At 54.0% G+C, this 22,673-nt stretch overlaps 8 protein-coding genes across 8 annotated transcripts; all 8 read right to left on the bottom strand.

Annotated features, from left to right (window-relative positions):
- Positions 1-796: 796 nt before the first annotated feature.
- Positions 797-2,856, bottom strand: B0H18DRAFT_1117603 (uncharacterized protein; the record flags this gene model as incomplete). Its single annotated transcript, XM_048033612.1, has 19 exons — positions 797-953; positions 1,025-1,148; positions 1,208-1,271; positions 1,334-1,361; positions 1,420-1,479; positions 1,537-1,637; positions 1,699-1,741; positions 1,791-1,806; positions 1,871-1,882; positions 1,935-2,003; positions 2,062-2,087; positions 2,149-2,174; positions 2,224-2,241; positions 2,294-2,303; positions 2,366-2,427; positions 2,479-2,515; positions 2,578-2,591; positions 2,648-2,726; positions 2,786-2,856. 19 exons carry the CDS (start codon positions 2,854-2,856, stop codon positions 797-799), a joined length of 1,017 nt encoding a protein of 338 aa, XP_047895277.1.
- Positions 2,857-3,617: 761 nt separating this feature from the next.
- On the bottom strand, positions 3,618-5,240 carry B0H18DRAFT_931426 (uncharacterized protein; the record flags this gene model as incomplete). The annotated part of the gene is made up of 3 exons (XM_048041728.1): positions 3,618-3,682; positions 3,734-4,613; positions 4,680-5,240. The coding sequence occupies 2 exons, from the start codon at positions 5,238-5,240 to the stop codon at positions 4,086-4,088; spliced, it is 1,089 nt and encodes a 362-aa protein (XP_047895276.1). The 3' UTR covers positions 3,618-3,682; positions 3,734-4,085.
- B0H18DRAFT_1154743 (uncharacterized protein) lies at positions 5,221-7,659 on the bottom strand (the record flags this gene model as incomplete). The annotated part of the gene is made up of 3 exons (XM_048035757.1): positions 5,221-5,415; positions 5,484-6,583; positions 6,651-7,659. Coding segments are annotated over 3 exons (2,142 nt in total), but the record flags the coding sequence as incomplete, so codon positions are not given.
- Positions 7,660-8,057: 398 nt separating this feature from the next.
- Positions 8,058-9,930, bottom strand: B0H18DRAFT_223908 (uncharacterized protein). The gene is made up of 3 exons (XM_048037199.1): positions 9,458-9,930; positions 9,249-9,407; positions 8,058-9,191 (listed from the first exon to the last, which is right to left on the bottom strand). Exons 1-3 carry the CDS (start codon positions 9,737-9,739, stop codon positions 8,358-8,360), a joined length of 1,275 nt encoding a protein of 424 aa, XP_047895274.1. The 5' UTR covers positions 9,740-9,930; the 3' UTR covers positions 8,058-8,357.
- A 2,568-nt stretch (positions 9,931-12,498) lies between these two features.
- On the bottom strand, positions 12,499-15,085 carry B0H18DRAFT_223368 (MFS general substrate transporter). Its single transcript, XM_048037197.1, has 17 exons — positions 14,763-15,085; positions 14,689-14,705; positions 14,546-14,625; positions 14,463-14,491; positions 14,374-14,411; positions 14,244-14,319; positions 14,169-14,196; positions 14,015-14,117; positions 13,922-13,967; positions 13,843-13,873; positions 13,760-13,778; positions 13,668-13,711; positions 13,457-13,617; positions 13,021-13,404; positions 12,879-12,965; positions 12,686-12,823; positions 12,499-12,632 (listed from the first exon to the last, which is right to left on the bottom strand). The coding sequence occupies exons 1-17, from the start codon at positions 14,927-14,929 to the stop codon at positions 12,620-12,622; spliced, it is 1,461 nt and encodes a 486-aa protein (XP_047895273.1). The 5' UTR covers positions 14,930-15,085; the 3' UTR covers positions 12,499-12,619.
- Positions 15,086-16,530: 1,445 nt separating this feature from the next.
- B0H18DRAFT_223285 (uncharacterized protein) lies at positions 16,531-17,526 on the bottom strand. The gene is made up of 2 exons (XM_048037196.1): positions 16,763-17,526; positions 16,531-16,706 (listed from the first exon to the last, which is right to left on the bottom strand). Exon 1 carries the CDS (start codon positions 17,460-17,462, stop codon positions 16,782-16,784), a length of 681 nt encoding a protein of 226 aa, XP_047895272.1. The 5' UTR covers positions 17,463-17,526; the 3' UTR covers positions 16,531-16,706; positions 16,763-16,781.
- A 105-nt stretch (positions 17,527-17,631) lies between these two features.
- B0H18DRAFT_998464 (S-adenosyl-L-methionine dependent methyltransferase) lies at positions 17,632-18,974 on the bottom strand. The gene has a single exon (XM_048045502.1). The coding sequence runs from the start codon at positions 18,791-18,793 to the stop codon at positions 18,104-18,106; it is 690 nt and encodes a 229-aa protein (XP_047895271.1). The 5' UTR covers positions 18,794-18,974; the 3' UTR covers positions 17,632-18,103.
- A 540-nt stretch (positions 18,975-19,514) lies between these two features.
- On the bottom strand, positions 19,515-22,007 carry B0H18DRAFT_998461 (general substrate transporter). The gene is made up of 10 exons (XM_048045501.1): positions 21,810-22,007; positions 21,706-21,754; positions 21,477-21,646; positions 21,362-21,420; positions 21,102-21,306; positions 20,652-21,046; positions 20,299-20,588; positions 20,051-20,239; positions 19,886-19,989; positions 19,515-19,826 (listed from the first exon to the last, which is right to left on the bottom strand). The coding sequence occupies exons 1-10, from the start codon at positions 21,853-21,855 to the stop codon at positions 19,768-19,770; spliced, it is 1,566 nt and encodes a 521-aa protein (XP_047895270.1). The 5' UTR covers positions 21,856-22,007; the 3' UTR covers positions 19,515-19,767.
- Positions 22,008-22,673: the final 666 nt, after the last annotated feature.

The following is a 22,673-nucleotide window of genomic DNA, read 5'->3' as shown; positions in this document are numbered from 1 at the left end:
GACCCTTTGTGTGCGATGATAATCGATCACACTGCGTTAATCTCCGTAAGCAGTCGGGATCACTGGCCGAGTAACTGCTCCTCCTCGCAGCGTTCTTGGCAGTAACTTGGCTCATATCGCAGACTGATGCTGTCTAAAGGAATGCTACGTGTTAGCGTTCAAACGTTCAAGTTGAACAGAGGCATCGCCATCGCGCCGTGTGGCTAACTCATGAATCATTGCTACCGCGACCGCTCGAGTTCCAATCGTCGAAGATTGTTCGCCGCAAGAAGCTGTAGCTCAATGTCCACACGATGCTTCCTTCCCTTTGGCGGCTTCCCACAAATTTTCTGCAGCCCCAATCTTCATCCTAGACTGACATGAGGCAAGCATTGTGTGTTTCTTTTCTCTTGCAGTGATTGGCACAGGGCCGCCTCCTAGTAGTGTCGCCACATGTATTGAACTCGGAAAGACAAATGCACAGCTCGTTCACACTCCACACCAGCTACCCATATGACACGGACTCGGGACGATCTTAATTACCCAGTGGGGATTGGTGGGAACCGGGTGGGGATAACAGTACAACTTTTGGTAGGTGACAGATCTCGGGCCTCGCAGTCGGATCGCTGATTTCCAGGCACCGGTGCCGCCTTGCGGACGGAACGCCCGCGGTCCCGTCATCTACTAGCTCCCCTCTCGTAAACCTGCCCTTTCCCATATGCTGTCTAGAGGACTTCGTCAAGCGAAGGGGCGGAGGCCAGGAACCTCGCCGGCGAGGAGTTTATGCTAGCACCGTGAAGCCCGTTCCGCTAGATGCTCACCAGGCCGTCGACTTTACGTAGCCGGCGGCGGCGTTCCTCTCTATCTGCACCTCGCCGTCGCGGACGACGTCAGTTGAGATGGTGATGACCGTGGGCAGAACAGATTGCTGCTGCTGGCTGCTGTAACTGCCGCTACCGCCCCCATACTCAGGACTGTCAGGTGTCCACGGTGGATGTTGGCCGGAGATCAGCACAAGTGGAGCTAATAGAGTGAACTGACGTACGCGGCTGCAGTGCGCTTGACCTTTGACAGCGGTATAGCCGACTTGAGAGATGGAAACTTTGTTCGTTTGCTCTCAAGCACGAAGTGCCTGACGTTCAGGACAGCGAGCAACGAGTTCGTGTAGACTTGGGAGCCATTCGACGTCAGGACCAAGACAACTGACAGAGACAAAACAACGACTAACTCTGCGTGCCAGGGAAGTGGAAGACCAGCCATAGAAGAACGTTACTGTTCTCCAAGGCGGCATACTGCAGAGAAGACGCTCCGTCAAACGCGGTACATTGCTAAACAAGATTGAACCATTACGCACAGTTACAAGTACTACGATCTGTAGTACACTGTCGTTTCATCGTAAGCGATCCGTCTCGTCGGAATGAGCGACAACATCAAACTTACGCCGTTAAGACGCCTCGATTGACCATTGAGAACGTCAACCACCAGATCCGGCTCTCCGACCTGACACCGATAGTAAGCAAGCGAAGCCCGTACACGCGCCGAAGTGGGAGCGCTCACTGAGCAAGCCCCGTCCGCTTGCCGCGCAATATCCAGCACAACGAGACAGTGATGAAGACGTCCGTAATGCAAGCCGCGATGGTTTGCAAATAGGCAGGAATCTGCCCGCGCGCGACGTGTTTCAGGGTTTCATGATGCGGGTCAGAAAACATGGTCACCGACCTTGACCCGGGCGAAGGCAATGGGGACAAAATTATCTGAGGTACTGTAACAGGCGTAAGTCAAGATACGATCGGAATATTCACGACACGCACGTGATATACACATCGGCTGCGACGATGAGTTAGTTGACGTTCAGCGACGCGCGGTGCGTTGATGAAAAGCAGGAACTGACCAAGGCCACAAGCTGGGTACAAGGTGATCAGTTCGAGTCGCAGTCTCGGGAAGCAAGGACATACCCAAAGAAATAACAGATATTAAAACAGCCATTGACAACATAGGGAGCCGATACCACTTTTCGGTCAACACTGAGAAGGGGATCATGAGCACATGTCTAGGTGCCCTTCGCGAAGAGAAGTAACTGACTGCGCCAGATAGTGGACAAGTAGTGGCTGGGATGATGTATCGCGATCAGTGATGCATCCTGACGAAGACCGCCTCGACGACTCTCACCATTGTACTACGAACACAGAGATCGCCTGCCAAGGTCTTAGCGGAGATCCTTCTGCATCTGACATGAGAACATACCGAAAGACTGTATTGGGCCTGCAGGCAGACACGTTCAGCGAGCAACCTCGTGCGATAAGTGTGCGCTTACCCTGAAAGACCTGTACGCATACTGTATTCTAGCACATGTGCAAACGAAGCAGGCGTAGAAAGGCAAACTTACCGGGGCGCGTATTCAAGTGCTACTGGATTCTGGTGGTTGGAAACCGTGTAGTACCAGAGAACCTGTCACCTTGTGAGCGTCGTCGAGATAGGAACCATATTACTACGACATACCTGGCTATTCGCTATCGTGGTCGCCGTATCCAGCGCCCTGCAGTCCGATTCGAAGCAATCAGCGTTCCGCTCACAACAGTAACGTGTGCCTCCACCGACCATACAAAAGCGACCTGTAGATCAGAAATCATCAGACATCAGGTTTGCATGGCAATTGTATGTTACGTACCAAAAGCTTCAGTACTTTCGAGTCCCTTGGGTATTCCTTGATGTAATACAGAACCTGCGCACAGGTGCATCCGTACAATCTGCGCGCGCAATCGTCTCAGTACCCACGTCAGCCTCATCACTCCGCTGTTCTACATACATGCCCGAGAAGAGAATACCAGCGAAGAAGCAGCCAATGCTCCCGTCGAGATGGATGTTGACTCCAGTCATGGTGGCAAGGAGAGGTGCGCCGAACGCTGGAGACGGGACCGTGAAATAGATATGAGGCAATCGGCCGGGAGCGAAGTTGGTCTCTCACAACCAAGTGTAGGTGGGCGGTTCGAGACGCGCCAGAATTCGAAGAGAAGCAGAAGAGGAAACCCTGACTTGGTTGCTGATGCCAGAGTGATGCGTCCTCACGCGCACGCCTGATGATGGACATCGTATTGCAACGCGACTCACGGTGTGCAACGGGTTCCAGCGAATGAGGCTATGCAAATTGCAGGCGCGCCGGGAGCATGTCCAAGTCCTGATCAGAGATGCACAGGCGCTCTTAGGGCGGACTCGACCATGCTAGGCTCCGAAGCAATGCCGCTTTTGTTCCAGCCAAGTTTCAGCAGTTGTTCCCGCGGTGTAACTTCGCCCTCAACGACAGAAACTCAGCTGCCGTGATACTGCAGAGTGTGGCAAGCGTTATCCCCGTACCACGGTCAAAACACCCACGTACTTTGTCATTTGATATAGGGTATTTTAGCGGTTCCATATTGGTGGCCTTCGAGACACAGTGCCCGGACGTATTCACGCATGTCACCGTGCAGTCCGCGTGCGAGGAGCCGATGTGAGCCTCGCGGCGGTGGAGGAGTTGACTGCGCCTGCTAAATATGGCCAGTTCATTTCGCGAGGTCGATTTGATCGCCGCTATCGGACTGTCATTTTGCAGCCACTGATCGGTGGCTGCGGATCAAAAGAGATCGGACCTGGCCATCGCCCCCCGCGGATCGTCTCCGCCCTCTCATGTCACAAATGGTCCTGGACCGTCTTGGTCCTATGTGCTTTGGTGAGCTACATTGTTTTCCTCGCGCCCAGAGACAACGCTTCAACTCTGCAGTAGGAAAACCTATGAGGTGCAGTCTGCGCACCCCTTCGCACGTCTCCACGTTGCTGGGCATCAACTCGCAGCGGCTGCCATGTGCTTCTGCCGGGATTATACCTGAAAACTTGAGTCCTTGAACCCAAGGGGCGGCAGGTATTTAATTTTCGTACACAATGCCAGGTTTTTCAGGAAATCCGCCATCCAGGCCCCACCACCCCCCCACCCCCGGTAATTTTTATTTGTAAAAGTCGCCGAAAGCTCGAGACCACCCCCCTACCCCCATTTCGCAGAAAAAAGTGCATATATTCGTCAAAAAAGCTGCAACCGCAAACCTCTGAGCTCGCCGGCGGCCGCGGACACGACTACACTACTCTTTCCTCCCCTTCTTCTTTGGCCTCACGTCTGCCGGCTCTGCAATTCGTTTCTTCCCTTTCCCCTTCCCACTGGACTGCCCCGCCGTCTCCTTCCCCGCCGTCTCCTTCCCAGCCGTCTCCTTCGCCTCCGAGTCGCCTTTCTCTTTCGCGTCGGGCTTACCTTTTTCCAGTCCACAGTAGATGCGTTCATTGCGTGACACGGAGTCCGAGATGTCGTCTTTGGCAGAAATCGGAGCATCCGGGTGCTTTGCTGCTAAGTGTTCCTGCATATTGTATGACCAGAATACGATGTCGTCGTCAATATTATTGCCCCGCTGTGGCGGGCGGTTCGCTTCACAGATCTTGCATATCACAGGGCGATTTGTGCTTGGACCCGATTTGGTTGAGACCGCTGCCGAGGCGATGTTGAACTGACTGAAGAGGCGACAGTCTGACTCGGCTCGAAGAGCATTCCTCGTTTTTCGGAGACCTATTTTGCAGGTTCCTGTCCGGCCGCAGAAGCCGCATGGTGATTTGCCGACCTTCATGAATCACATAATGGCACATTGAGCAAGACTTCAATGGTAGAGATTTCGATGATTGCTCACCTGCATTTTGAGCTTCTTTGGGCTCGGATCCGGTAGTGAGAGCATCTTCGCGAGTATGTGCGTACCAATGTGGTCTCGCATCTTCTTCAGACTGACCTCTGCGTCGCAGCAGAAGCAATTGGCACATCCTTGTTGTGGCCCCATCTCTAGGGCCGCTGTCCCTTCTTCGCTCGTGAAGATATACTCACCGCCACCGGATGCGCGCAATGGGAAAGTTGGGGTAGGTGTCCGCACTGGTATCAAGTGTTGGTTCTCCTTGACACGAGCCCACATTAATTCCGTGAGCGAGGAAAGTGAGCCAGACTTGAATTTCCAAACGAAGCACGTCGGATCGGATAGTTGCGGTGCTAAGGTGGCCTTGACCGCCTGAGTGACCTGAGCAGATAGCTCAATAAGGGTCGACTTTCTTGACGCCGACGTGTTTGCAGCATCGCCGCCATCGATGGCATTGAAGGATTCAAACTCGCCCGTCCAGATCCAAGTACTCGCGTCCTCTTGAGTCAAGGTGAGCACTTGTCCTACAAAGTGAATGTTTGTCGTCGGGTTGCTGATCTCGCGCATCGCTACAGACTCCACCGATGTACCATTAGCCATCTTCAGGTCGCTGACACGGAGGATCGCCAGCGCAGCTGTATTCCGGATACGGATGAAGGTAGCGACAAACTCGCCCATGACAAAGCGATCACCAACGATGGAGTCGGAGTCATCTTCGGGAGGTGGTGGTGCGCGCGAGAATGTACGTATCTTCTTGACACCTTGCACTCGAGCCAGTCGGTCTGACGATTTGCGCCCATCAATGGTGGCGAGGAAGTAACGGACGGCCGCGGACTTGTGAACATCAACACCGTCGACATTGAGCCACTGCTTGTCGCATTTGCGAGCTGTGTCTAGGTCGCGGTCACCAACTTCCGGGAGCAAGTCATCAAGCTCGACGCGACAGGTATCCTCATTTGCATGCGGGAGGTCGTGTGGCTTGGGTCCTGACGGTTCGTCACTAGGGTGTTCCAGGTTTCCAGCATGGAGAGCTGGAGCATCCAAGTCAAAATCTTCGTTGAGTCCAACGTAGTCCTTCCCGAACGGCCGGAGGAGATCAATATCATCCGGCAATTGTCCTAGGTCAATTTTTGTTTGGTTCAACAACTTCATAACCTCCCGCAGACCAGTGTTCCATACGGTTTGCAGGCTAACTAGCTCCACCCGTACATCGCCCTTCCATGACTTCGGGTTTGTGTGGTCCACACCCTCGGCACCTTCAAGACGTAGGCGGCGATGTCCTCGGTTCCAGGACGGATGCTGTGCGAAGATCTGGCAGATGTCAGCCGCAGTTGCAGCACGCTGTGACAGCTGGAGAATATCGACATTGTGTGAGCTGTACATGTCCCGGTATGTCCCAAAGTTCCCCTCGAGACGATCGGTGCCATCTTGAGTTATGTAGTAGCGATCTCCAGGACAAAGGAGCTTCATCCTGGCCGTCGTCCAGAATATATTCTTGATGAAAGTCTGGACATCATAGTACCACTGCCCGGGGCAGAACGCAGTCCGGTTACGCCGATAGAGCAGGCAGAGTAAGTGCGCAGCTGCTGAGAGCTTCGTCAATTGTTCTGACAATGACAAGGTTGGTGTTATGAATGGTTCGACAAGGTAGCCCGCAAACATCCCAAGCAAAACGAGCGGACGATTCTCAGCTTCTCTGGCAAAGTTGTCTGCTTTCGCAAGGCTCTTGAGCGATTGGAGCAACGCAACAGCGACCGGAACATTTTGGTGATCTTTGTGATCGAAGAGCGAGGTAAGCTTCGAGTCCTTGTATCCCAGGACAGCCGTGAATTTCTGCCTGAGTAGTGTTGGCGTTACATGGTAGTCTGCAACGAGGACACCTGCAGCGCCACGGAGAAGGGTCGCAAAGTCTAGCATGGTGACGTGGTGACGGTCAGTTCAGCTATCACTGAGTGATACGAGATGGGAAGCACTCACTCTTAAACTTATGTTTATAGTCTATTGTCATCGTGCGCCCTTTACTTCCGCATTGCAGGTTCATACGGTGAAGGGGCGAGAGGAGCCGGTACAGTGCGCTCATAGTGTTTGCAGACAGTCTCTCGGCCATCAAGACACGATGAAGAGCCCTGCGGCGTGTGGCGTCACCATCAGAACCTACACACCAGAGTTCACCGTAGCGCTCCTCGTACGTCTGCTTCGAGTCCGGCGCGGGCTTCCCGTTTTCCCAAGCATCAATGGCAAGTTTAATCCATTCGGCTTGCTTGACGTCGCGCTCAGTTTTGTTCGTCCCAGATATCATGATGGGGAACACAGTGTAGTCATCGTGTCCAAATGCAGCAAGGCCCATCATAGTCGCTTCCTTTGCAACAGCCATAGACCCGTCTTCAAGCGCATCGGCTGCAGCTTCTAGGTTCTCCAAGGTGAGAACACTGAGATCGACTTCATGTGATGTCTCACGAGCCATTCCGAGGACTGCATCACGCCGACTGTCATAACGTGGTCGCTCTTCGAGGGCAAGCTCGTCGACCATTATCTGGAACCCACGTCGCCGTTGACGAGACCCATTGGAACTGCTTTCCCACAAGACACCTGCACTGTCGAGAGCCCCGAGATTGTGCAAGAACTCGGCAAGGATGGGGAAGCCGAGGCATGCCTCAATGAGCAGCACTAGTGAGTGTGCACGCGTCGTTGAGATTCCTGGGAGCTGAAGGGCATCGGCCACTGCAAACTGCAGCTTGGGTCCACCGAGAGCGCCAGTCAGACGCATGAGGTCATAGTGCTTCCGTGTGAAGCTCTTGACGTTGTACAGTCCCAGTGTCGCACGGATCATGCGGTTGCATATCTCTGAGATGCTGCGATGGTTCTTGATGGCGACACGGACAAGGCGGTCTGTGCCCTCGACGTCCCCGCTGGCAATCAGTGCCTTAAAACGTTCATAGTCGGACAAGCGGACCGTTGTTCTCTCGTACTGACGTACGAGATTCAGATTCTAACAAAGACAAGAGAGGTCAGACAACATCGAAGTGAAGCTAAGTACTATCATCAAGTCACATACCTGCAGCTTCATCTCATTTTGTTGCTCGTTCTTCCGGTCCATTGCATCTGCCAGCTGATCGAAGTTGTAATACCGCCAGTTCAGTTTCGTCGGAATGGCCTCCTTGGCGCGCTCGCGCATATTCGCAACAACTGAACTTTCGTTCAAGCTTGCGCACTCCGTGCATGGCTGTCCGGAAGCTTTTGGGACGCGGTGGCAAGATCGACTGCGGATGTAGACCGTTCCGTTCTGGTGGTCCCAGTATTCCAGCATGTATGGCAGGTGATTGAAGGCATGTAAGTGAAAGGGATACATCCTCTCGATAGGCGACGGCCACTGAAGACGGCTCCCAGGACAGATAGTACGTTCTCTGTACATCGCCGCAATCTCGCACTCCGAGTCATCAGGCCTGGCCTGAGCAGCATGACTCGATTCGCCGGATGTCGCAGTGGCCCTCAAGCTCGGTTGTGGTGTATGCTGAACGGATGTGGACCCGGACCCGGTAGGAACGTCTTGCTTTGTTTTGGTCGGACGTTGAAACATGTCTAACAGACTGCGTTGAGCGTGTTGCTTCTCCTGCTTCGCGGCAGTAGCACGACATGAAGCGCTGTTCAGATGCGCGTTGTAGGCGTGAAGTGTGGTGCCATGTCCTAGATTGACCGCAGTCTTGCAGAGGGTACACCGCTTGTAGCGGGTCCACGTACTGTTCGACTTTCCAGGTACTGGATGTTCCCAGTACACACCATCAGGACCGGTTTCTTCTTCTCCTGGTAGCTGTGGTACGTCGGAAGCTGGTGTGCTTGCATTTGAACTTTCCAGGCTTGGTATTGAGTTGGGATCAGCAGGTGCCGACGACTCAGCAACCACATATCCCTTGTCCGTTTTGAACAGTGTGTCTGCATCTTCAAGCTCTCGAGGAGACAGAGAACGTGTGACCATGGGTTCGGCAACTTCAGAAGTCTCTGGGGTAGTACGCATACTCTCGCCATCACTGGCAGCTCCAGCAACCCGAAGCGACGCGGAACGGTCGGAGTCATTTCCGAAAGGAGAGTCTCGCCTGGTAGCGGACAAATCCGCCACGATGGTACTACCTGCTTCGAGTTCCTCCCACTCAGACCCACAAAGGACGGCTGCTGAAGTTCGGCCGCGTTGACGGTGAGTGTTCTGATGCTCGAGAATGCTATCAGCAACATTGTGAGTGAAGCACTCAGTCTCATAGGTGCGACAACATACGGCAATTGCATGAGGCTCTCAAGAGCTCTCTGCTTCGAGATAAGTAAGATCTCTTGCCCTTGTTGGTATGAAGAGTCCTGATGAACGAAGTCGTGCAGAGCTAATAGGACGAAGACTCCGCAAGACCATCCGTCCGATTGCTGGCGCCGCATCGGCGGGGAAATGACACGAAAGCTCCAAGTGTCGTCGACTGACAGGAACGTCGCACGGTTGATGTATTGAAGTATTCTATTCACGACCGTGAACAGTAGCTGCAGGTACGGTGTCAGTCACTTTCAGTGCACAAGCGAGGCCCTCAGCCTACTCACTGGTTTAGCCCATGAGACTGAATCTGAGTCTGGCATACTGTCGTAGATGACAGCAGACTGTTGACCGAAGTCTACAGAACCGAGCACCCAGTGTGAGGGCACTCCACTGCACATTGGGACAGCCCATCGCCCTCTTGCACGTATGGTTTCCTTGCCGCCCTGTATGCCTTTCAATTATTGATGTTTGTGTGATGACACTGAAAACGTACTGCAGCTTGCATATGGCCCTCGAACGTACCCGCCGAAGGTCCTTCGCGCTGCGTTCCGCCGACGATTGCAGGTATCCATGAAGAGAATACACAGAAGTCGGGGTTTTCAGAGGTTGTATAGTCCTGCAGGAAGGCGCCGTATACATTGATCGTCGTTCCCGGGACTTTCTGCTGCGTGGTTGGTAATAGAGGCCTGAGGTCTTGCGAGGTAAATTGAATAGCTCGAATGACACGGATATGTGAGTCCAATGAGGCGGTCTCGAGTGAATCCAAGTTCGCCATAGTAGTAGCTCGACAGTTGATGCAGAGTACAGAGACGTCGTGGCCCGCACCGTGGCCACGACGTCTCAACGCCGTGCTGCGGTTTGTGGCTCACTACCTATTGTAGACTAGTGCTGTGGGGCCGGTGTGGCTTGGTTTCAGCCATAGTAGGCGCGGTCGCACTGTGGCCAGCCTCACTCTGAACGGTCGGATGCAATTGAATGCGGTCGAGTTTAGCGAGTGAAATATATTCATTGAGTCGCGAGACGTGTGCGTACCCGCACTCTATGGATAGGAGCAACGTAGCGGGCTCGAACACGGACTCGATTGCCGCTAGCGGTGTAGTGCGATGCGATCTGAACCCTCGGCAGACCTCGGTCCGACTCGGCACCTGACCTCACCTGCCTCATAGGGGAGGGTTGCCGCTTTTTTCACCGCTTTTGTAGGAAATTTCGATACCGCCCCTCCGGGGACCGACCACCCACCCTCCCCCCTAGGCATTGTGTACCCGATCTGCCGATCTGCCGCCCCTTGCTTGAACCCCGTGCTTGTTATTTTTGTGTTGGATTTGCTTTGAGCCTTCCGATGTGATGAGTAACTCGGGAGTAGGCGTCTCATCTCAGCGCGTTCGTGGCACATGCATCATGATGGTGATGCAGCTGCTGTCACAAGTAATACACTTATAGCTTCCCCTCCGAGACACAGTAGGACGTCGGCCATAGATATGACCACCACGGGACGCATTGCACATTGTACGCAACAATGTCTGAAACAATGCCCTGCCAACTACTCCGATGGGCCCCCTACTGCATGTAGTCGGATAGTGATCTGGTGAGCAATGAATCTGAGACACGACCTAGGAGTAGTATGAGTTGACCATACCTGACCGACAATCTTGACCATTGATCGACTGCCTGTTCCTAACAGATCTACGTCCGCGGCAGTCCTAGGACACATCTCGTCTCCCGTCTGTCAACCACGCAGATACTGTATGCCTCATCGTTCACGCACCTTCATCACCCTCCTCCCGGATCTGTCTGAAGTAACAGGCCTGCCATCATCAGGCCCTGTTCATGCGGCACACTACTCCCGAATTGCACTCACCAGTCGACATTTCTCCGCTAGGTGGTATCACGCATAGACATGGCGGCCGGTTTCCATTCACGGTTCCGGTCTGTGGCCTCTTCGCGACATCGACTCGGTGCTATCATTCATTGTTGCACTTCGTGGCCGGTCGACACTCGATGTTCGCTGCTTCTTGAAAACACATCGCCGAGGTTTTCCCGCAGGAATTAACCGTCATGGAAAGAAGCTACGCGAGAAAGAAAAAGCGGGCCACATCCTGGTAAACCGTTCCTGTCTTACCCTGTGCTCATACAGTGTTCTGTTCATCGGTGCCTTCCCGTCCCCCTCTGTTGTGCCGTCGTGCGATATTTGGACAGTACGCCGCGCCGTATCCGTCGCGAGCTCGGGAGGTTTTGCTGGTTGCGTTGTGTTAGAACATCTGACTTCGGACCCATCATAGCTTCGCGGTGTACCAAACATCCCGCGGGTCGGGTTGTCCCTGACAACGCTCCCACCGTGCGCTGCTGGACGGATGGGGACATGGGGACTATCCTCAGAGGGCTTCCATGGTAACGTGTTGCACCCTACTTTCCTACCTAGACCGAACGGCCATGATAGTACACCGGCACTACGGCGCTAACGTACACAATGCGATGTTCGCCCGACAAGAATAACGCACGCCTCCGCTTCAACATATCGCCGTTCTGGACAGGTTCGTTGCGCCGAAGAATTGTGAGTGTGCAGTTGCCAGTAACCTTGTGATCTGTGGACCTCTTGCTTGTCACAGCAAGAGCGACAGCGCACAACTGGTCAGACTCGCCTCTTTCTGCCACCTTCTATGAGCACTAAGCAGTATAGACTGTCATACCTGCGTCGGCGTCATACCGATCTCGTAGAAGACCGACTCGGACCAGATTCGTCTCAGGGCTGTCTTCACGATCGGAGCGTACTAAGCGCCTACGGGTTCGGGTACGATGCACTGATCAGATTCTGACAAGTGGTAAACAATCTTGCTTTCGCATCCCGAATCCGCCGACATACCGGTGAGCCCGGGATGCGGCATCGATCGCGTAGGACTTGTAGGACGTAAAGTACTCGCCGGACCACGGTCATTCGCGTACTGCATACTAGCGTGTGGAACTCCATCGGGATGCGTACCAAGGCATGCCCGAGACTTGATGCGCGACTTGGAAGCGAGCCTTTACCCAAGTCCGGACACGGCGGAAGGACGTTCGCCCCAGCGGATGATGCGGGAGCTACTTCCGCCTCATGTTGCCGTCATGATAGAATACCTTTGACATGCCCGCATATGGATAGCTCGTATCTCGCGGTCGCGATGGGCGCACTGAGTAAGCCACACAGGCGAAGCGAGTATGTTATGTGCGGGTTATGCGGCCGGTCAGTATCCTCATGATTGATGAGCAGGAGCGTGACAGCGAACTGCTAATCAGCACAGATATGAGTGTGGTCCGGGTCGCCCTGCCTGCAGGTAGGCTAACTAGCACCTATCAGTGGCAGTGGCGTTTGCGATCAGGGCTGTATATGGAGGCGCAGTACCGGTACCGCATGGAATTGAACCGGAGGGCGTTTGAAGGTCGTATACCATACCGTATATGTATATCTCTTCGTCCGGGCAGCAAGCGGGAAATGTTGCATGTCGGTCGGTGGCGCGTGCGGCTTATCAGTGTCTGCCATCGCTTCACAAGTCATACATTCGCTGAATGGGTTGCATAAGGACGACTACTGCTCCATACTATGTGGTTGATCTGTCAATGATAGGCTGTCACACCGAAACGATTTGCAAGAACCTAGTCTCGATGCAGCACGCTGCAAGCGTCAGAGTGTATACCTGTGCATATCTTCTCAGTCCTGCTGCGCGCCACGCAGATCTGGGGCACGTACCTGTAGAGCGGCGAGCCATCTCCTAGTTCACTAAACTCGTCGGCTCTGTCCAGGCCTATGCCTTCCTTCTCGCACCGCTGTCGCTTCTTTTTATTGAGTCGAGCATACTCTAGCATTCCTATGATGCTCAGGGTCGCACTGCACCCGATGGAGCAGGTGAGTAAATGTAGCTGCTACCGCAGCAGGCACTCACGTAATGCACGTACACGCAATATTGGTAGCGTGTCCCGGATGGTACCTAGGGCTATCTTCTGACCGATAGATGAATGACGAGACAATGCTAGGAAGCGGTGCCCTGAGTGAAAGGACGGTCGTGCAAAGGGATACACACTTACGCTCCAGAGTTACCCAAAGTCCCCATGATAGCGATCATGACACCCCGCTTGACGTCTCCCCCTGCGTTGCCCGCTGTCCAAGCGAGTGTACATAGAGAGGACGGGGTGAGACCGCAGGAAGCAATGAGAGTACCAATGTATCCCACAATGGGGATATCCGTGGCAAACAAAATAGCGTAGCCCGTGAGAGAGAGAAGGGCGGATATGAATATGAACGGTCCACGGGCCCCGGCCTTGTCGGAGGCCACACCAGCAACGATAGTGAGTAGGCTGCCGATTATATTGGGAGGTACTGAGAGCAATTGAGCGTGCACGGACGAGTAGCCCAGGCCGACGATGATCGTCGGTAGGAAAACCGCAAATGACGCGAGCGGTACGACGATACTGACATGTGATTGAGTACACGTTTTCGGACAGTGGCAAAATCCAGACGCACAAGAAGTTGATCGCAGCGAACAGGTACGCATGAGGGTCGCGGAGAGCTTGCCACAAGAACTTTTGTTTTAGCTCCTTTGACGAGCTCACGGTATCTTTCTTTAGGGCATCCATCAGCCACGTCTTTTCTTCCGGAGCGAGGAAGGTCGATGTCTCGGGGAACTAAGACGGTGATGAGTAGCACTGAAGCCAGCTGTGTAGGTGCTACGCACGTCTTGCATAACAAGTGCTGAGCTAAGCGCGATTATGATGGTTACTGTCTGCTTGTGAGTGGCTTATACTAAGATGAGTTCTCAGCTCCCACCTAGTCCTTCTAGAAGGAACTTTACCAGAAGTGAAGTGTTGTTAGTGCGTACGGCGGCGGGAGCTGGACTTTCTGATACTTACAATCCACGACCATCCAGCCAGACCTCCAATACTTACGGCATGGATCAGACCAGTTCACCCAATCTCGCTTCGAGCTTACCCATTCATCTTCTCTATCGCATACGCGAGAAGTGCGCCAAACGCCCCTGCACATATTCAATACAGAGTGAGAGGTCCTTCGAGAAACGCTCACCAGAAAGATTAGTCGCGGCAACGTAAATAGCGAGACGCTGCGCTTGCGCTTCTCGCGGATACCAAAGCGCCAACCAAAACGATAGGCCCGGCCAAAGCCCACTCTGGCAGAACGTGTCAGCTCTCCCAGCGAACATGTTCACTTCGTAGCTTACCTCTGCGGCACCAAGGAACAATCGGATGCTAATACCACAGATGAGCGAGGAGCAAGGGAGTTTCAGTGGACATACACCAGTAGACCCGTGAAGTTCTTCACGAAAGCCGTGCAAACTACTACGATGCCCCAGCAAGTCATGATGAATGGAACTATGCCCTTTTACAGTCAGTGCATTTTCAGCGCATGTCTGGTCGTGCGCTTACTCCATCGAGAGGGTCTGAAATACTTCAGACCCATATTGCTAGACCGTCATTGGATATCGCTCAGCGCATAAAAATGATTGAAAACTCACGCCGGCACTTCGAGCGAGCAGTACGGAATCTGTCTTGGAGGTAAGATGACTATTGGCGATGGCTGATGCTATTGAAGACGCACATAGAACAATGCGCTGATGAGGTTGAATTGTACTCCAGTCAGTCCTAGGTCCGTTGTCATTCCTGCTATCTTCGCGTTCCCTATAGAAAAGCATTCGCGTTGGTACAACCATCGGATAAGACAGAGAAATCTGCGCCACTAACCAACATTTGTGCGGTCTCTGGCACGTCGATTCCAATCATTGAATAATTGTGCGATGAACAACGAGCGGACTCACAGATATGCCAACAGATACAGCACCGTCGCGACGGGCAATAAGCGTACATCCAGCTTTCGTAGCACGCGGCGACGGATCTGTGCCTCGGGTTCGCCTTCATATATCAGCACCGAAGTCTCGATCGACTGGATCTTCAAGTCGTCGACTTTCTCCTCGATCGCAGACATCCCTACTAGGTGGGAAGAGACAGGTAGGTCTATCCGAGAAGATAGTAATCGTGCTGAAGGTCGGTTTATATGGTCGAGTCCTTGCGGCCGTCACCAGCACGCTTGAGGTCTCAGAGGCCCAGCCCGGCTGGTAGTGATCCACTCTACTCCCGAAGCCTGCACCACGGTACGCTGCCTATTGCCAGCCATCTGACTTCCCAAAGGGTGTCCGTTGGCAGAAGTCAATCCATCGAACATGGCCCCGACCTATCAGCTCGAGCATACGTATCCGCCTGACCATGGCTGCAAATAGTACGAACGAGAGCAATCGCAGATGGGGCCCCGAAGTACTTCCATGTCAGGTCACGTAGCAAGTCGCCTGCCTGTTCAATCGAACTTATCAGTTTATTCAGTGTGTAGTGTTCTCTGTGGCACCATCACATACCGACAGTGCACCCGCGGAACGCCACAATTCCCTATTGCACTCCAGCCGGAACGCGAATCTGCCTCATTGCGAGGGCGTCTAACGGACCGACCGAGAAAGGCAGTGAAGGCGGCGTTCTGAGCAGAATGGCACAAGTTAAATTGCGGACAATGATCCACAATTGTTGAGCAGTCCTTCTGATATCTTGGCGCATGAGCAAATAGAAGCCACCTGTAGAACAGGCAACATCAGACAATGTAGACCCGACACCCCCTTTCTGTTGTCGAAACAAACGCGCCGTCAGCGACTTATCGACGGAATGACGATCAGTGCTCCTACTAGCGCATGCGCGACTCATCATGCAGTATCGAACTGTGACAGCGAGCCACGAGCACGCGTGGCACATCGCGGACCTCCAACGATCGCATCGAGGGACCCACTTGGTCAATGTCGTGCCAAGGAGCTTCGCGGATCGGACCTACACAGGAGGATATCTAGAAGGAAACAGGGAAGCAGGGAGACGATCGGGAAACCAGATTGCTACATTGACAGTGGCGGGATGGCATCTGCCGATCGCCTGCCAAAGAGTGTCGGAGAAGAAAGGACCAGGAAGTAATCTGTCGACTCACCGACGGGGATGCAGCACGAATGCAGTGAGTCTCGTGCGTATGCCTGCGTTCATCGCCCCGGGGTGCCGGTGGTACAGAGGTTATATAAGCAGTGGATCGTCGATCGCCATCGAGTTCGGCAGTATTTGCAAGGCAGGTTTCAGTTCGCACTCGCCGGTATGAGACCAACCATCGCCTGATTGTGATAGGGATGCATCGTGAGCAGCTGCATGGTTGTAATCAGCTCCTGTGACACTCAGTCAGAGGTAGAACACAAAGAAGGAATACAAACAAAGTATGCCAAAGGTTGAGGCCGCGGGCATCGCGTGAGCCAAATGGATCAGGATATTAGTGGGTCGTTGATGGACATAACTTACGACATATTCAAGCTTACAACAGGCGCTCGCAACGGTGAGATCATCGCATTGGTTGAGCTCACCTTGCATGTCGGACCCAGCACCTCGGTCGATGATGACATTACCCATCTATTGTATTCGGCACAGGGATAGATGCGCCGCCACGTCTTCGGACGACATTAAGTAAGGGTGCATGCTTCATGACCACGTTCCCAAAAGATCGCCTGCGAAACTCGTGCGTCGTATGAAGCCGACACTCTGGATCTGCAACGCCGTATAACTGCCAGGGTATATCAAACCCATTGAACATCTTCGAGACATCGGCACTATATTAGATGCTGTGCCGAGTAGAGGTTAAGATAGTAGGTGCCTCTGAGCATTCTTCTGGTCGTCACAGACAATGCGAAGTTCTTGAACGCACAATGTGAGCACCAGTGGGACAACGAAGCAAGCTGGAACGACTCACAACTCGACTCTACAATGTACTATCGCGGTATGGGCCTCCGCGCCTCAAAGAGAGCAACGACACCGACCACCCGTACTTGGACCTCTTCAAACATACCCCTCAAAGCCTTCTCGAGATTCTCCACGCTATCCACCTTGTTGCCGAACCATCCCCTCCTGTTGTATAGCCACAATAGAGCACGGCTCAACAATGTATGGTCTGCAGTCTTCCCAAGGATCGTGGCGCCGTACAAGACGCCATCGGGCGCGAGTCCGGCGGACAACACGGCGAACACATGGCTGGCTTTAGGCGGGAACGAGCCTGGCAGGCGGTTCAACGTGTAGAAGATCGAGATGGAGTCGAACTTTCCGCGCAGCGAGTTAGGCAGCGACTCAAAGACGCTGTGGTGCACTTTCTCGATCGCCCCCTTGTATCCGGCCGCGCGCAACCGGGCAGCGGCTACGTCCAGCGCCCTCGGGTTCGTATCGAGGAGGGCGACGTTCTTGCACTTGGATAACCGATGCACGGACGTCGCGGGATAGTACCCTGTTCCTACGGCGACATCTAGGTGCGCGCCTTCGCCGATGTGTTTGTTGAAGAATGGGAGGAGAATAGAGCCTGTCGGGCAGCGCCATACCCAGAAATTGAAGACGCCTAGAGCCAAAAAGTCGTAGATTCGCAACAGCGCAGAGTTGGTGGACATCCATGCTAAGATACCCATGGCTGTTGCAGTGAAGATGGAAGATGGTAAGTAAGAACAGAGATGGCGCAGAGCGACAAACAGGGCTGCCTGCGGCGTGTGCCGCGCTCCGGTTAGATGAGGTATCACATGACTGTCGCGTCGCGGTCCCGACTTGGTCCAGCTTGGTCCCGACTGCCGCTCTCCTCAACTCACTGGCGACGAGGTCGTGTCTAGGGCTGTCTAGGGTCTGCCGCTGGGGCCTAGGTCCGACTGGTAACTCACGAGCTAGAAGCCACTCTGAGTTCTCTCAACGGACCACGACGCCTGAGTTCATCATCGTGTGTATTTTGCCAGCCAACTTTGGTCGTGTATCCCACTGCCAAGCCTGCTGCAGCACTGCACGGACCCCGCAAGTGACTGTATTATCATATGCTCCCAGGCGCATACTCTGAGTGAGGCACTTCGGGGTAAAGAGTCAAGTCTTAGCAACAGAGGGGCAAGGAGGCAGGCCGCAAAACTGCTGTCAACCCAGGCCAATTAATTATCGACTCTCATTCAAGGTGATAAAACAGCAGTGTTATTGCATCGTAGCGATCATAGTATATATACTGGCATGCCATGTAAGCAAATCAACCAAATACGAATGCTGAGCAGTACGTCAGACTCACAAAGGAGATTATTCAGATGCTTCTCGGCCTCCTCGCCACGAACAAGGCCACGACGCCCAGCTGTGTCACCTCAACGTCCTCAAAATGTTCCTTCAACGCGTTCTCCAGATCCTCCACCCCGTCATCGTAGTTCGAGAACGTCCCTGCTCTGTTGTAGAGCCGCATCAATATCCTACCAGCCCAATTGTGCTGTACGCCCTTTCCAAGCACCGTGGAGCCGTATAGGACACCGCCAGGAGTAAGCCCGGCCGCGAGGTTCGCAACCACACTGCTTGCTTTGAGTGGGAAGCTCCCGGGGAGGCAGTGTAGCATGTAGAAGGTCGATATCGAGTCAAACTTCTCGCGAAGTGACTGGGGGAGGGGATCGAAGGCGCTCTGGTTCACCTTGTCTATGACGCCCTTGTATCCCGCGCCACGAATACGCGCCTCGGACGCCTCGAGCGTGTCCGGGTTCAGATCGAGTAGAGTGACGTTCTTCGTCTTTGCGAGCCGCTCGATCGAGTTCGCAGGCAGGTACCCCGTACCGACCCCAACGTCAAGGTGCGCGCTCTCCCCGATGTGTTTCTGGTAAAATGGCAGGAGGACGGTCCGCGTTGAGCAACGCCAGATCCAGTTATTCGTGATGTATAGGACCCAGAAGTCGTAGGTTCTCAAAACAAAGGGAAGGGAATAAACCCGTGCCGAGGAGTGGATGGGTGGCATCGTTCGTTGGACAGACGACTGAGTCGCGGGTTATCTAGGGAACGCTGTGCTGGAGGCTTATATATGTCAACATTTCAATCCCTGTCAGTGATGAGCTGCGCTCAATATCTTCAGACGCCGCCGGCCAGCCGACTCCTAGGGAGGTATCGGTGACGTTTTCCCTCCCTCCCCTCCGTTTCTACTGCATCTCGGGATGGTAGCAGACAGTGCAAGGTAAATTCATGGCACTCACGGTCATCAGTAAAGTCCATTGAGTCCCTGGTGAAACGAGAAACGAGTTGAATTCGGATGACTATGAGGTGCAGCACATACCAAGCCTATCAGCGCGCGTCTCCCCTAAATGGACCCCCTCCTCAGCCTCCCCATCACGCGTGATCCTGCGTGATCCGACAGTGGCTTCGGCTTGACGGCTTCGTGTCAGAGGATAGGAACAGCGCTGATCCAGGCTGCAGGTAACAAAGCCAGGATTAGACCAGTTGGACTCGGAAGGTCGCTTGACGCGAGTCGTAGTAGTACCTAAGTAGTACTAGTAGTAGAGGAGGAGCTTCGGAAGAGCAAGAGGTGTGTTTTCCATTTATTCACCTACTACCGGCGCAGACGCGCGAGTAGACGATCATCAACCGAGGTCCGACACCAGGGAAGCAAAGCACGCGAGCGCATCTCAAGCAATTCTACCTTCCACAAGTTTGTCAGTAGATAGATCATGCTCGCACTCGCGTCATTTTGCTCCAAAATTTCATCCAGTCCGGCTTTGCGCTGGTGTATAATGGATTCACTAATGATACAACATATTCCAGGACGGAGATAGGCTACTAATAAGATACTCATCAAACAACACAGGTCGTCGAGCATGAACTGAGGGCCGTGACAAAGGCATCGATACTCGTACACTGGCAATAGTAGACCAAGGACATGGGTGCCGAGAATCACTACAGAGCGACGCCCTTGTCGCACACAAACGGACTCTCGCCGGCTCACGACTTCTCTAGGTCGGACCGCACGGAATGCGTCTCGTTGACCTCGTGGTCCAGCGCTGACAAGGCATGGGCGTGAGCTTCCCGTGGTACAAGGGATCAGAACAGGGATACGTACCGCGCTCCTGCTTGAGGATGTCGGCTTGCCGCTTTTCGGCCTGCACGGAGCCGAAAATGATATCCATTTCCTCCAGTGACCGGCCTTTTGTCTCGGGGATGAGCCTATGTAACAGATGTCAGGAGTCAGTCTGACGTCGCGTTTTGGAGAGCTAGCAGAACGCACGCAGCGAATGTCGCCATGCCGCCGATGTTTATTGCGGCGAACATGAGGAAGAGCTTGAAGCCCAGAGCGGTGACCATGGACGGCGTCACCTTGGAGAGCACAAAGTTGAAAAGCCACTGAGATGCAGACGCCGTGGCGAGACCGTAGTGCCGTGTCCGCGTTGGGAAGATATCTGCGACGTAGACCCAACTACAAACACGTATTAGCAGCTGTTAGGTCGCCGTGCCAGTGACGGTGATAGGGCTTACGGCAAGGGGCCCCAGCCCAGCGAATAGAAGCAGACATAAATGTAGAGCATCGCGGCCATAGCCTTCGACGAAGGAGCCGGGGTTGCCGCATCAGGATTCGGTGGGTGCGTCTTGAGAAGGGCGCCGATAATGAAGAACATAACGCCCATGCCCACCGACGAGATGAACAGCGATCGCTTACGGCCGAGAGAATCCGCGAGGAAGAACACGAAGATGGTGGTCGCGACAACCTTGACAATACCGTAGATTCCTGACGCGAGCAGCGACTCAGAAGTGCCGGTATAGCCGATCTATATCCGAGGTAGTGTCAGCGCGCCGCCAGCAATGACTTAGGCTGGACCGTCGAAACTCACCGACTCGAAGATCTGCGGTGCGTAGTAGTTGACGGAGTTCTGGCCGCTCCATTGTTGAAGGATGAAGATGACGATGGCGATGACAAACCGGATGAGGTTGCCCTTGCCAAAAATCGCCTCGCGGAGCCCGAGACCGTTCCGTGCGGCACGCTCCTCCTGGATAGCGGCCTCAATCTCAGCCATCTCCTCGCGGACGATCGGGTGGTCAGGGCTGAGGCGACGGAGGTACGCGATGTTCTTCAGAGCCTCGGCGTCACGACCCTTGGACGCCAGCCAACGGGGCGACTCCTTGACCGTAAGCAAGCCGAAGGCCATGATGCCAGCTGGAACCAGCTGGAAGCCAAAGGGAATGCGCCAAATCGCGGGACCGCTACTGATGTGAAGGCTGATACCAACTGCGACCGTGTGAATGAGCAAACCGGTTCCAGGTCAGGAAGGTGGCGAACGTACGGTTGATGAAGTAGGAGAGCATGACACCAACGGCGACCATGATCTGGAAGAACCCAGTGATACGGCCACGCACTTCCTTGGGGCAGCACTCAGAGACGAAGGCAGGCGCGACGGCTGAGATGGCTCCGATGCCAACACCAGCAACAACTCGACCGCCATAAATGTAACCGAGACCCCGCGACCCGCCGGCAATGGTTTGGAGGATCTGGAGATAGGCCTATGAGTATATTGACAGGTGAGGTCGGATGTGAACCACATACAGCACCAACCGCGAAGACAATGGTGAAAATCAGGAGAGTGAATTTCCGTCCAATTGCAGCTAGTGAAATTTGGCGTGAGCAATACTAGTTGACCGCGCAAAGTACATTTACCTACAGGAGATGGGGGCACTTCCCAAGGCACCGAAGAAGGCACCAGCCTGCAGAACGGACACTACATTGGAAGAGACATCGTCCGCCTTGGCCTTGTTGATCGAGCCATCGTTATTCACGAGGCCGAAGTACGTCTGGAAATAGGTCTGCGAGACGACACCACCTCCGACACCACTAGAGTACATTCAGACGTTAATTTCAAGGTTTGGCTAGACACTAAAAATATGACTCACGTATCATAACCGAAGAGGACGATGCCCCAGTACACAATGAACGCGAGCCCTGATCGACGAAGTGAGTCAGAAACTTGAGGTTTGAAAGGGTGGAAAGCGCGCACAGTAGACCCGGATGTTTTGGAACACGCCCTGTCTCTCTGGATTCATCTTGACGGAGCACAAGTGTCTGCAGGGAGACTCTCGGTGCGCAAAGAGGGGACTGCAGGAAGGCCTGGGGTCGATGCCTCCGTGCGGGGCTTATAACCCTTTTCCCGACCGCACTAGCGGGCGCCTGTGCCCATTGTAATCGAGATCCTGGGGAAGTCAGACGCAGAGTGCCTGAAACGCTCCGGCCCGGGCGGTCCGCCCCCGCCCCCACAATCGTCCTGCGCCATTTGGCGGTTGCCCCGCGTCGATCACGGCCACGAGTGCGGGGTCGGTGCGGGGTACGCGCAGCACGTCTTGCAAGCTCAAAAGGCTTGTTCTCTGCTAGCATAGCTCCTCTTCATGATCTCCTCGTCGCAAATGACTTGCGTGGCGCGCACCGTGAAGTAGCAAGAAGCGGAGATTCGTCGTATCAACGCGTTCGCACTCCCCGGAGGCCCGCCGGCTTCCACTCGACCTATTGATCTCTTCTTCATGTCTTCAGCCGAGGGAAATGAACGCTTCGAATCGCACGGAACCGTCATAGAGCGTATAGCAATGGTGTGTCATAGGTTAATGATGCAAGATCCGCGTTCTGCAACGGCTTCGCTGAGAGTTTTGACAGGTCGAGACGTCGTCGACTCGGGGGCAGACTGTTGTATGAAAGCTCGCGCGAATGAGTACCTCGTCCGACTTGCTCTACAATCCTACATTAGGAGGTAGATCTGTCATACAACTAATTGAAGCTCTCAAGGTCAGCGAGCAGGCGCGGAGCTCTTCTACATCACCGATAGTACTCACCTAGTACTACACAAGCACTCGTACAGACGGTCCGGTCATCC

The sequence above is a fragment of the Fomitopsis serialis genome, assembly GCF_022376445.1.
Source record: "Fomitopsis serialis strain Sig1Antser10 chromosome Unknown B0H18scaffold_21, whole genome shotgun sequence".
In the NCBI taxonomy this organism is placed as follows: Eukaryota; Fungi; Basidiomycota; class Agaricomycetes; order Polyporales; family Fomitopsidaceae; genus Fomitopsis; species Fomitopsis serialis.
This window is presented reverse-complemented; position numbering and strand designations above follow the sequence as displayed.